Source organism: Schistocerca piceifrons, chromosome 2 (genome assembly GCF_021461385.2).
Source record: "Schistocerca piceifrons isolate TAMUIC-IGC-003096 chromosome 2, iqSchPice1.1, whole genome shotgun sequence".
NCBI classification, from domain to species: domain Eukaryota; kingdom Metazoa; phylum Arthropoda; class Insecta; order Orthoptera; family Acrididae; genus Schistocerca; species Schistocerca piceifrons.
The window spans coordinates 581,281,496-581,295,579 of NC_060139.1; the positions used below are offsets into that span (position 1 = coordinate 581,281,496).

At 42.4% G+C, this 14,084-nt stretch overlaps 1 protein-coding gene across 2 annotated transcripts in view; it reads right to left on the reverse strand.

Annotated features, from left to right (window-relative positions):
* Nucleotides 1–14,084, reverse strand: part of LOC124776965 — a 252,457-nt gene that overhangs the window by 81,560 nt on the left and 156,813 nt on the right. For both annotated transcript variants that reach the window (XM_047252205.1, XM_047252204.1), the window contains exon 3: nt 2,777–2,920. In XM_047252205.1, coding sequence (XP_047108161.1) covers nt 2,777–2,920 — 144 coding nt within the window. The remainder of the gene's footprint in view (nt 1–2,776; nt 2,921–14,084) is intronic.

Below are 14,084 nucleotides of genomic sequence, written 5' to 3' on the forward strand. Positions count from 1 at the left end.
ACTGGAATGTTGCACAGGTCACACCAATATTCAAGAAAGTTAGTAGGAGTAATCCACTAAATTACAAATGGTTCAAATGGCTCTGAGCACTATGGGACTTAACTTCTAAGGTCATCAGTCCCCTAGAACTTAGAACTACGTAAACCTAACTAACCTAAGGACGTCACACACAACCATGCCCGAGGCAGGATTCGAACCTGCGACCGTAGCGGTCGCGCGGTTCCAGACTGTAGGGCCTAGAACCGCTCGGCCACTCCGGCCGGCCACTAAATTACATGCCCATGTCGTTAACGTCGATATGCAGCAGGATTTTAGAACATTTATTGTGTTAGAACATTATAAATTACCTCGAAGAAAACGGTCTATTGACACACAGTCAACATGGGTTTAGAAAACATCGTTCTTGTGAAACACAACTCGCTCTTTATTCACATGAAGTGCAGAGTGCTATTGACGAGGGATTTCAGATCGATTCCGTATTTCTGATTTTCCGGAAGGCTTTTGACACTGTACCACCTAAGCGGCTCGTAGTGAAATTGCGTGCTTATGGAATATCGTCTCAGTTATGTGACTGGATCTGTGATTTCCTGTCAGAGAGGTCACAGTTCGTAGTAATTGACGGAAAGTCATCGAGTAAAACAGAAGTGATTTCTGGCGTACCCCAAGGTAGTGTTATAGGCCCTTTGCTGTTCCTTATCTATATAAACGATTTGGGAGACAATCTGAGCAGCCGTCTTCGGTTGTTTGCAAATGACGCTGTCGTTTATCGACTAATAAAGTCATCAGAAGATCAAAACAAACCGCAAAACGATTTAGAAGAAATATCGGAATGGTGCGAAATTTGGCAGTTGACCTTAAATAACGAAAAGTGTGAGGTCATCCACATGAGTGCTAAATGGAACTCGTTAAACTTCGGTTACACGATAAATCAGTCTAATCTAAAAGCCGTAAATTCAACTAAATACCTAGGTATTACAATTACGAACAACTTCAATTGCAAGGAACACATAGAAAATGTTGTGGGGAAGGCTAACCGAAGACTGCGTTTTATTGGCAGGAGACTTAAAAAAATGTAACAAACCTGCTAAGGAGACTACCTACGCTACGCTTGTCCGTCCTTTTTTAGAATACTGGTGCGCGGTGTGGGATCCTTACCAGATAGGACTGACGGAGTACATCGAAAAAGTTCAAAGAAAGGCAGCACGTTTTGTACTATCGCTAAATATGGGAGAGTGTTACAGAAATGATACAGGATTTGGGGTGGACATCATTAAAAGAAAGGCGATTTTCGTTGCGACGGAATCTTCTCACGAAAATCCAATCACCAACTTTCTCCTCTGAATGCGAAAATATTTTTTTGACACCGATCTACATAGGGAGGAACGATCACCACGATAAAATAAGGGAAATCAGAGCTCTTACGGAAAGATATAGGTGTTCATTCTTTCCTCGCGCTATACGAGATTGGAATAATAGAGAATTGTGAAGGTGGTTCGATGAACTCTCTGCCAGGCACTTGAATGTGATTTGCAGAGTATCCATGTAATTGTAGATGTCTTTTACTTCCGTCATTGTTTGTTCGACGAACAAATTGAACGGTAATGGCGAAAGACTGCATCTCTGTCTTACACCTTTTTTAATCCGAGCACTTCATTTTTATTCTTGCATTATTATTGATTTTTGTACATATTTTATATTTTCAGTTTTTCCCTACAGTTAACTCCTATTTTTCTGAAAATTACGAACATTTGGCACCATTTTACGTCGTCGTATACTTTCTCTAGGTGGACAGGTCCTCTGAACTGCTACATAATGAAACAAGTTACTTTTTGGGGTTCCATACATCAGTCGGTAAAAACGAAACCCTTATAGGACCACTTTGTTGCTCGTCTATCTGAATGTCCATCCATCATTTAAAACCTTATTTTCTCAGGAATGGTTTGACGTATGTAGTTGAACTTTACGTCACTTAGTAGGGTCTATAGTTCCTTGGCAGTGTAATAAATGAAAGCTTCTAAGTCAGTGCAGTGAAGAAATGCGGCCATTTGTATCACATATTTTGATAATCGCAGACTCATTCATCGAATCCTGTAGGGTACTTCCCGCTGACCGAGAACAATGAAATTGGACGACAACCAAAGTTTCACAGTAGAAGTAAAGGAAAAATTTTGATAATCCTTAATTTGTAATTATATGGTTCAAATGGTTCAAATGGCTCTGAGCACTATGGGACTTAACATCTATGGTCATCAGTCCCCTAGAACTTAGAACTACTTAAACCTATCTAACCTAAGGACAGCACACAACACCCAGTCATCACGAGGCAGAGAAAATCCCTGACCCCGCCGGGAATCGAACCCGGGATGTAATTATATCACACTCTCTGTCTGACCGTCTGTCAAGACCCTTTCTTCTCAGTAATGGGTAGAGCATATCTTGCCTGTATCGATATCGATTACAAACAAAGATCGTCGATATTCTTTATCCTCAGGATGGATGAATTATCTGTATACATAATTTCATTTGCACGGAACCCTCGATGCGCAAGTCCTACTCCTCATTACGCGCATTGTTTTCATTTTTTCTCTCTCAACTTTAATTTCCTTTCCAAATTTGTCCTCAGTTTCTCTTGCTTCCTGGTCTGTGTGCAGATTGATCGTATCCTGCTAGACTGTCTCACTCCCTCGACAGCTGGTGCCCCCGCCCCCCTCTCACGCGCTTCGGCTGTTGTAACCGCAGTCTGGTTCGTGTGCAGGTTACGCAGAGCGGCCGCTACCTGTATGAGGGTGCGCGCGCGGTCCGGCGAGAGAGCGGCGACGGTCTTGATGAGCTCGTGCACCGTGGCGTCCTCCGGCAGGTCCTCCACAGCCCTCGCCAGCTGCTCCTTCCAGTCCTCCGGCACCGACGACTGGCTCGACTTCTGCAACCACAGCGCCACCATTTGCTTACAATAGAGCCGTACAGGGCAGGTTCTGCGCCAATGGGACACCTACCTTCTGCGAACATCTTATCAAACTGTACGTAGGTTTAATAAAAATGAACCATCATCGAAAAATATTACCCGAACGCACTATATTGATGGCAAATATTGCACGTAACGAATAAAATGTATCATATCAAATTGTATACACCACCTGTGAGGGGCGTTCAATAATTAATGCAACACTTTCTTTTTTCTGAAAGCAGGTTGGTTTTAGCCAAGATTAAACTACACCATATAATTCTCCACACTTTTGACTACAAATCCTTATTTTTCAGCATAATCTATGTTCAATGCGACGGCCGTGCGCCACCTTATCAGGAGGGCCTGTGAGACCATATGGTCGACGTCGGAGCCGATGTCTTGCTGCATCATTAACCTCCCCAGTATCTACGTACTTCTTCCCGCGCATTGTATCCTTCATTGCGTCAAAAAGATGGAACGCGGAAGGTGCGAGATACGGGCTGTTGGGTGGATGAGGAAGAACAGTCCACTGAAGTTTCGTTAGTTGGTTCAAATGGTTCAAATGGCTCTGAGCACTATGGGACTTAACAGCTACGGTCATCAGTCCCCTAGAACTTAGAACTACTTAAACCTAACTAACCTAAGGACGTCACACAACACTCAGTCATCACGAGGCAGCGAAAATCCCTGACCCCGCCGGGAATCGAACCCGGGAACCCGGGCGTGGGAAGCGAGAACACTACCGCACGACCACGAGCTGCGGACTTTCGTTAGCTCCTCTCGGTTGCGCAGACTTGTTTCACGCCCTGCGTTGTCATGGAGAAGGAGACATTCGTCTGCATTTTTGTGGCGACGAATACGCTGAAGTCCGACACTACAGGAGTCACAGCTGTTTGTGGCCAGCCGGCTCATGGAGATCGTCCCAGGTTTGTTGCGATGATTACAAAAGCCTCGCTCAACGACTCATCGTGCTTTTGTTCACTGCTAAGTGTCCGTAGATATCCTGCAAGCGTCGACGAACATCTGCAACGCTCAAAAGAAAAAAATCTCAATGACAGCTGTCTCCTTGGAACGCATATACATTACAGACGCCATTTTGAAGGCAACGTATAGTGCAGCCACCTACTGAAACTTCGTGAAACTATGGGGGTTAAAACGGAAATATTTCACCATATCTCAAAACAAATTACAAATTTTTTCAACCCAAATTATCCGAGAAAAAAATGATGCATTACTTACTGAACGCGCCTCGTAAAGGAATTGAAAGTAAAAAGAAAAAGCCTTATTGTTTGTGGCAGCCACTGCAAAATGGTTTAGTGTGTTGTATAGTAAAAAAAGATGTTATTTGCTCCTCGTAAATTATTAATAGCTCACAAATAAGTAAGCTGACTGGACAAAAAATTAGTCACGCCTAGAGAAACATTTAATAGCATATAATTCGTGGACTTCATTAACAGCCTGGATTCCGTTTGGAACTGAATTCACAAAGTTGTGCAGGTTCAGCGTATCCATATAAGACACTCGCTGACGATTGGATCGTGCAATTCCACCAAACTGGGGGCGTTTTACCCACTGTTCCAACATATTCTGCAGATTTTCTGTAGGGTTCAAGTCAGGTAATTTTGCAAGTCACTCGAGATGTAATACGGTGGGAGTGTTCAGAAAACCAGACACATATTCTTCCAGCCCGATGAACTAGGCTGTTGTCATCTTTCGTGCCAGCATGACCAATGCCCTCTTTTGAGATGACTGACTCGAAACGTTTATTACATGCAGTTCACGTCGCAGTGTTCTCTCGCCAACAAGTGTGGATGGACTTTCATTTACTACCTGCATAAATACCTGTCGGGCTTGGAAGCGTTTCTGTGTCACAAGCCGTGAAACGTGTCTCCGGTCCCTCTCAGTCAGGGTCTTTCTCCGACAACAACTATGACGACTTGATTTCATTGCCACGTGTGTCACACCACTTCTTACAGACTTGTTGAATAATCCGCAGCAAAACTCCAACAAATCCAGCAACTTCATACGTCGTACGGCCATGGGCACGGTCAAGCACAATTTTACCTTTTTGCCACTGCGCCATTTTCTTATATTTACCCATATTTACGAACACTGTCTGCTTGAAACACAAAAGTCTCACTGAGCGCTAGTGCCTTATGATCACGGAGGGGCTGTGCTCTATCGGTTGAGCACGTGACTCTATCACTGTGCCATCTGTAAAGGGTTAACAGTTCATCTGCGCATGCACGCTGGAGTGACTAATTTTTCTTGCGGTGACCTTATGTTTGTCGTGTACTTATACATTCCGTCTTTTGCAACTGAATGTTTATTTTATTTTGGACCAAACACGTTTCGAATATTCATACTAAGCAGCACCAGCGGTCTATAATATAAGGAAAATTATTAAATTATACATATCTTATCAGGAAATATGTAGTGTTTCTTAGCAGCACAATTTAATTATCTAACTATTTAAAAATATATGGTCGCAGTTTATCACTTACGTTCATTTTTCTATTCTCATAACCGTATATTCCGGAAGACAGTATTAGAGAACTTTATCAGCACAGACTCCAAGAAAAGCTTACTTCACTACAAGTCAATAAAGACATCGATATAGAATGGAATAATAATAAGACCTGCATCATAGACGCATCCTCAGAAGCACTCAGTAAAAGGAAGAAAACACATGGGAAATGTCGATTCTGAATTTGCAACTCAGGAATTAAAGATGCCATTGAAGAAAAACAGGTAGCTTATTTGAAATTTGACGGATACAAACATCAGAGAACTAGGAAGCATACAAAATAAAAAGGAACGCTGCGAAATAAACAGTGTACAAGACACACCACGAGGTATCGTATATGTTCATAAGAGTCTTAGGACACGGCGTACATGGTAGACGGCAATGTTCATAGGAAGTCATGAAAGTCCTGAACAAGGAAGGTTCAAATGGCTCTGAGCACTATGGGACTCAACTGCTGAGGTCAGTAGTCCCCTAGAACTTAGAACTAGTTAAACCTAACTAACCTAAGGACATCACAAACATCCATGCCCGAGGCAGGATTCGAACCTGCGACCGTAGCGGTCTTGCGGTTCCAGACTGCAGCGCCTTTAACCGCACGGCCACTTCGGCCGGCTGAACAAGGAAGAAACAGACACTGCTTCACTGAACATTGTATTCATTTAACAATGAACAAATATTTATACAGACTTGTAATGGACACAGAAGACCGAAGATTACACTGGAAAAAGTTTGTGCAATGAAACTTTCTATCCAGTTACTATGGAGGAGCTACAAGAGGCTTTTAAAGGCATGAAGAACAGGGAAGGTACTGGAATAAATAGAGTGAATGCCAAACTGATTAAATATGGAGACTTGTCACTAGATAAAAGACTTTTACAATTAATAAATGAACTTGGGAAGAACTGCAATATCCCAGACCCTTGGTACACAGCAGAAGTAATATCTCTCTTCAAGAAAGGGAAACGCAATGATTGCAGAAACTATCATGGACTCAGTCTTCTAAACACTGTCTACAAACTACATTCAGAGATAGAAAATAACTGTATGATGAATATCACAGAAGCTGTTATAGATTTAGATGAGATCTTTCATACACAGACAACGTGTTTGTGATTAAAATCATTACAGAAAAACAATGACAATTTAGTAAATAAACCTATACGCCCTTTATTGACCTTGAGAAGACTTTTCACTGTTTGAACCGGTTTTGGAAGATTATGACCGAATGTGGATATCCTAACAGAGGTAATGAAAAGGCTTTACGAAAATGGACGCATAGTAATAATCACAGGTAGGAATCAATTTGAAGAACTGATTATAAACCAAGTTGTAAGATAAGGCTATGGACTATCACTTACCTTTTTTAATATTTACATTGCCTTCATACTTCGCAAATACAAGCGTCAAATAAACAAACAAATTAAGATAGCGAATGAGGAATACCTGAATGTGCTTCTGTTTGCAAGTGGAGTCATTATTATGCAAAAGAATGAAGATGACCTCCAAACATCAGTGTATTAACTGAACGACATATGTAAGAAACAGAACTTAAAAAATTTCTAGTAATAAAACGAAATGAATGTCTTTCCGAGGAAAATACAAAGACAAATCAAAAATGGTTTTAGATAATTCGGTTTTAGAACAAGTCTCTCAAATCTCTTATTTATGTTGTACTATAAGTTTTGATTTTGGTTCCGATACTGAAAATAAAATACACAAATTCCAAGCTGTAAGTGTAAGTATTAGCAGAACATCGGGCTGTAAAGTAGAAAAAGAGACCATCATGAAATTTTATAAAGTGACGGCAGTTGCTGTGGTATCCTATGGAAACAAAAGCTTGATTACCATAAAAAACAAAGAAGTAAAATTTGAACAGCAGGATGAGGTTCTTAAAAGTGACGGGGGGCTACACAAGAAGATACATGATCAGAAATTAAGGTATTAGAACACAATTAAAAGTTTTCAACACGAATGAAAAAAAAAAAAAAAAGTGTCGTGAAAATTGGAGACAACGTCTCATGAGAATGCCAGGTCACAGAATTTCCTAGAAGATACTAAACTAAAAGCCGAGAGGGAAATGAAAACTGGAAGGCCTCGAAAAAGAAAGGAATGATTTTGTTTGTGAGTTCGGAACAAGCAGCAGCCTATGCCTTGAAAGGAAGCTGATACTGATGATGACAGCCGCATGGTTGTCAATAGATAGATAGTTTAAATATGCTGCCAGTAAACACTACAAATCATCTAACGAAATACACTCTAAGAAAAAAAAATATTTATTCAAGGGGAAGTGCTTCACAAATTGAACAAGTCAATAATGCGTTGGCCCACTGGCCTTTATCCAAGCAGTTATTCGAATTAGCATTGATTGATAGAGTCGTTGGATGTGCTCTGGAGGTATATCGTGCCAAATTCTGTCCAATTTGTGAGTTAGGTGGTCAAAATCCCGAGCTGGTCGGAGGGCCATGCCCATAATGCTCCAAACGTTCCCAGTTGGCGAGAGATCCGGCGACCTTCCTGGCTTAGGCATGGTTTGGCAAGCACGAAGACAAACAGTAGAAACTCTCGCTGAAATGTAAGCCCAAGATGACTTGACATGAAGGGCAACAAAAGGGGCGTAGAACATTGTCGACGTAAAGTTCTGTGGATGAGAACCAAAAGGGTTCGACTATGAAAAGAAATGGCACCCCCAACTATAACTCCTGTTTGTCGAGCCATGTGGCGGGCGGCAATCGGATTGGTATCCTACCGCTGTCTGGGACGTCCCAGACACGTCTTCGCTGAACATTGGGGTTTAGTTCAAAGCGGGACTCATAATTGAAGACACATCTACTCCAGTCAATGAGAGTCCAGGCCGAAGACGTGTCTGGAGACAACTCGTACAGCGATGGGATACCAAACTGATTATCGCACTCTGCGCGACCCGACACCCGGGGATGATTGTCTGGGGAGCCGTTTCTTTTCACAGCAGGACCCATTTGTATGTGATCAGCGGTACCCTTACAGCACAATGGCACGTCGACGATATTCCATAATCCGTTTTTAGCCCTTCATAGAAATCCATCCAGAATTTACAATTCCGCGAGCTAAGTCTCTACGGCGTGCATTCAGTCTTACAAAACTCTACCATGTCCATTATCAAGTTCGCCGGATTTCTCCCAAACTGAGAACATTTGGAACATTATGGGCAGGGCTCTCCAACCACATTGAGATTTTGTCGATAGAACGTGCCAGTTGGACAGACTTTGGCATGATGTCCCACAGGATGTTACCCAACAACTCTGTCAATAAATGCCAATCCGAATAACTGCTTGTTTAAGGGCCAGAGACGGACCAATGCATTATTTAATTTCTAAATTTCTGAAGCTCTTTCTCTTCAATAAATCATTCAATTTTTCTGAAACTGTAATAGTTTGGTTGTCTGTACATATGCATCACATCTACTTTAAGTCGTCCATGTTTGACTCTTGTAAGGATCTGCGTCTATTTACGACAGTAAAAGTTCAAATAAAACAATTATCTGCGCCAGTCACTATTATTATTTCATCCCAGATGCGTTTCGAGAGCTTACACTCTCATCCACAGGTGGAACGATGATATTGTGGTACATATTTGCCATCTGGATGCAGCCAGCTGTTTGTTATGGTTTCATTTTGCTACAAAAAGTATAACAAGCAGTTGTTAAAGTAATGTGGCTCTAAGATTATAAATTTTAAACGGCAATAGAGTTACTTAAAATCTGTTCTAGTGCACAGAACCCTGCGGTTCCTCATAAATGTATATTTTTAATTTAATTTTTCTCACAGAACGCGAATCAATAACACTATCAAACTAAAGATCATAACAATGTAAGTATGTAGAGCCTTGCCTCAGAGAGGCAAGAGAGAAATCTTTACATCACGTCGTAGGATAAAATGAAAAAAGCGGCTGACGCAGATAATTGTTTTATTTGAACTTTTATATACATCACTTTTGCCTAGTTCCCTCCCATTCGGGAAATTCCTTCGTGGTGTGTCGTTTTTTTGGCTTAGAGAATATGCATAAGAAAATAATTCTCTTTACGTTGCAGACAATTTATAATACGGAGCAGCAATAGGTAAAACATATTCACTTGAAAACAAGATAAACTATCAGTCGTAAAAGACAAAGTTTATAACATTTATATAATGAAAATAACTGAAATAACGAGTGAACAAGAATGACTGCAGCCATGGGCAATACCGCAAGTAGAAAGTATTGTGATAAACAGCACTTTCATTTGATTAAAGTTTTGTTTTGCTTAAATCAGGAAATCGTCTCTGCGTACATTTTGCGAAAATATCCTGTAATAGGTGTTGATAGGATATGCAAGCTTTTGGAATGATCTCTTCGTGAAAAACTGCTGAAGTAGAGGTTTTCCCCTTCGGCTAGTTCTGTTTTGTTCGGCCAATGAGGCGCAAGAGCGCTTGAGTGGTCCACGACGCCGACGAATTTTGAATAGACTACACGGACGTCCTGGAGGCGGCCATTGTAAGCTGTTCAGAGCTGATGATTGCAGTTGGCGTTTTGATGAGATCGTTACAGTTATTTGTAGTGACTATTAATATGCAGTGTATAAGACATTTCGATCGAGAGATATTAATATTTGCACATTTCGCGTGTTGGTCTGGCGATGAACTGCAAGCGTGGACTTATTCGTATAGAGTCGCACGGTACTACAAACAGTCTGAGATCATAAGCTGATCACAGGACCGTGTTGTAGTTATTCAGTCTAATGCTTTATGCACTCAGTTCAGTCATCCTCTCCTATCCATCGGGTTACTTAATGCACTGTTGGAAAACGTACAGAAAACTTAAATTTCTGTCGTTGCTATATATTCGATTCATGATGATGATGATGATGATGATATTTGGTTTGTGGGGAGCTCAACTGCGTGGTTATCAGCGCCTGTATAAATTCCCAATCTATACACAGTACAGTCTCGCCACTTCCACGAATGGTGATGAAATTATAAGGACAACACAAACACCCAGTTCCCAGGTGGAAAAAATTCCGACCCAGCCAGGAATCGAACCCGGCACCCTCTGATCCTGAGGCACTAACGCTAGCCACTTTTTTGTTCGTTGAATTTGTTCGGGGCGGACGTCCGATGACGCCCGTTCTCCCGTTCAGGTTCTTCACTGATCCGTTCACTCAGTTTTTTTTATTACAGAGGGCAGCTAAACCCTCTGACCGGACGCGCTGAGCTACCGTGCCGGCACCACTACACCACGAACTGCGGACAAATTCGATTCATGTCATTTATGTTAAAAGCCCACGTGTTGTATCCGTTGTTAGATACTATAAGTTTAATACACAGTGTTAATTCAGTATTGCGTTACACATGATGCACTCTGAGGTGAAGCGATGTGCTACCCAATGTCTACCTAGCTGACGAATGATGGTTGCCACACTTGAAAATACACTGCTGGAAAAAAAATCGCAACACCAAGAAGGAGTTGTGCAACATAAAAGAAAGTTGGTAGTCGCGTTTTTACGTCTTAAACATAATGTTTATTCAAGTTTCACGCCAGTCGCATAAGAGTGGCGCTACTATGAGGATGCAGATCAGGTTTGCTTTAAATAAACCCTGTATCTGTCGTGACAGCTAGTTGCCGTTGTGATTGGGGATGATGAGTTGATGCTAGTCAGGAGTGCCTTTAGGCGACAAAAACGCCATTGACAACACCTCACTGACTGTGAACGAGGTCGTGTAATAGGCCTACAAGAAGCTGGATGTTCTTTATGCGGTTCTGCAGAACACTTGGAAAGAATGCAGCCACTGTACATGATTGCTGGCAGCAGTGTTCGCAGGAATGCACGATCGCAAGAAGACCGGGGTCCGGACGGCCACGTGGTAATACCGAGAGGAAAGACCATCGTGTTTGAGGGTATGGCTCTGGCGCATCTTACTGCATCTGCAGTAATTTGAGCAGCACTTGGCCGTGACACAACGAACTGTTACAAATCGGTTACTTCAAGCACAACTTCTAGCCAGACGCCCTGTAGTGTAAGGCGAAACCACAACCATTTGTGACTTCAGTGGTGTCAAGTGAGAGCTCATTGGAGGACAGGGTGTAGGTCTGTTCTGCCTTCTGATGAAAGCGGTTCTGACTCGGTGCCAGTGATGACTGTGTGTTGGTTTGACGGAGGCAGGTGAGCGCCTGCTAACAACCTGTCTGCGTGTTAGACACACTGGACCTACACTTGGAGCTGTGGTCTGCGGAGAGATTTCGTATGACAGCAGCAGCACTCTCGTGGTTATCCTACATGTATCCTGACTGCAAAACTGTACGTCAGTCTGGTGATTCGCCCTGTTGTGCTGCCATACATGGGTAACATTACAAGGGTGTTTTCTAACAGGATAGCGCTCGCTCACATACAGATTTTGTAGCCCAATATGCTCTACAGAGTGTCGGCATGTTTCCTTGACCTACCTGATCACCAGATCTGTCTCCAATCGAGAACATTTTGGACATCCACAGCGTCATCCACAACCAGCATTAACCGTCTCTGCGTTGACGAACCAAGTGCAGTAGGCAAAGAACTTCATCCCACAAACTTAGGCCTACATCTCTACGACGTAATGAATGCACATTTGCACGCTTGCATTCAACATTCTGGCGGATACACCGATTATTAGTCTATCAGCATTTCACATTTGCAATGGTTTATCTTGAGCTTACATTAACCTGTGGTCTTGCGATGTTAACAAATTAAATGTGTTACCAGGACAAATGCATTGCCGAAGTTTCATTACTCTATATTATTTACTTTTTGGTGTTGCCATTTTTTTCCGGCAGTGTATTTTTGTTAGTTTAGTAGCTTAAAACAGCAAACTGCAAATTTTATTACTGTTAAATGTAGAACGGTACAGATGGACTCAGCACATCTTCAAGGTGGGCTGATGATAGCAGATTTCCACCATGTGTTGCGATACCTGCTCTCTCGGCGAGTGCGGAGTGGCCGCGTGGTTAGAGGCGAAGTGTCACTGAATGCGCGGCACCTCCCGTCGCAGGTTCGAGTCCTCCTTCGGGCATGGGTGTGTGTGCTGTTCTTAGCATAAGTTAGTTTAAGTAGTGTGTAGGTCTAGGGACCGATGACCTTAGCAGTTTGGTCCCTTAGGAATACACACACATTTAAACATTTTGTCTCGGCGATTATCCTGTGCCGGCCGGTGTGGCCGAGCGGTTCTAGGCGCTTCAGTCTGGAACCGCGCGACCGCTACGGTCGCAGGTTCGAATCCTGCCTTGGGCATGGATGTGTGTGATGTCCTTAGGTTAGATAGGTTTAAGTAGTTCTAAGTTATAGGGGACTGATGACCTCAGATGTTAAGTCTCATAGTGCTCAGAGCCATTTGAACCATTTGATTATCCTGTGGTTCGGCATCCCGGGTTGGAGAATCTGGGCGCGCCATCAAATAAAGAACGCACCGTGACAATGCGGTTGATGTTACCGGAAGAAAGAGAACAAGACTTATGACTGAAAGAGATATAAGCATTCTTTTGTTATATCTCATGCTGTCAAGTTGATATTTACATTGAGGATGAGAGATTATTGTAGAGTTCCTCATAAAGAGATGTGAACTTTGAGAGTTAATGAATTTGAAACCAACAATATACGTCACATTTATTGGAGAAGAGCCGTGTCCATTTACTGGGTTACATATATGGTAAACTAGGTACAGTACTTGCAGCACTTACTGCAGAATTTCGAAACGAAATCCGAGCTCTTCAAGACTGGTGGTTGTGAAGCGATAAAAATGTGAGCAAACTAATATCTAGAAGATATAGCTCACGAACAAATTAGTTATCTATAATGACGGGAACAGCGCAACTTCTCAATCATTAAATTAATTTTAATGCATAAATAATGAATCACATATTACCAGCACCGCCTTGACGATAAAAAAATCACGACACACCACGAAGGGGTTATGCTTACTGGTCACAAATTGATATTCATAGAGGTATTGATGGAAAATGCAGAAATGTAAACTTTAGCAGTCGGTGGATGAAGGTGACCCTGCAGCGCAATTTCATGGCGCTGCTCAAATGTTCAAATGGTTCAAATGGCTCTAAGCACTATGGGACTTAACATCTGAGGTCATCAGTCCCCTAGAACTTAGAACTACTTAAACCTAACTAACCTAAGGACATCACACACATCCATGCCCGAGGCAGGATGCGAACCTATGACCGTAGTATCAGCGCGGTTACGGACTGAAGCGTCTAGAACCGCTTGGCCACAGAGGCCGGCCATAGCGCAGCTGGTAAGGATAGTATATAAGGGGGATATCGATACTAGGGCATAAAGTATTGGCAAATTTCATTCCGTGTACTCAATTGGATAATAACTGTGCGTCACACACAGGCAGAGCAAGATACCCAGTTGTCAGCATTTGAGAGAGGACGAGTAATTGGACTCAAAGAAGCCAGTTGGAGTGATCGGCGAATCACTTGAATAGGAGCGATATTATTATTCGACGATTTTGGCAGGGATGGGTGAACCATGGCCAAACATAGCACCAAGGAGGAAGCGCTCGACCTAGAGAGACGATAGAGCGTGAGAATCGAGCATTCAGAGAGGCATTCAGA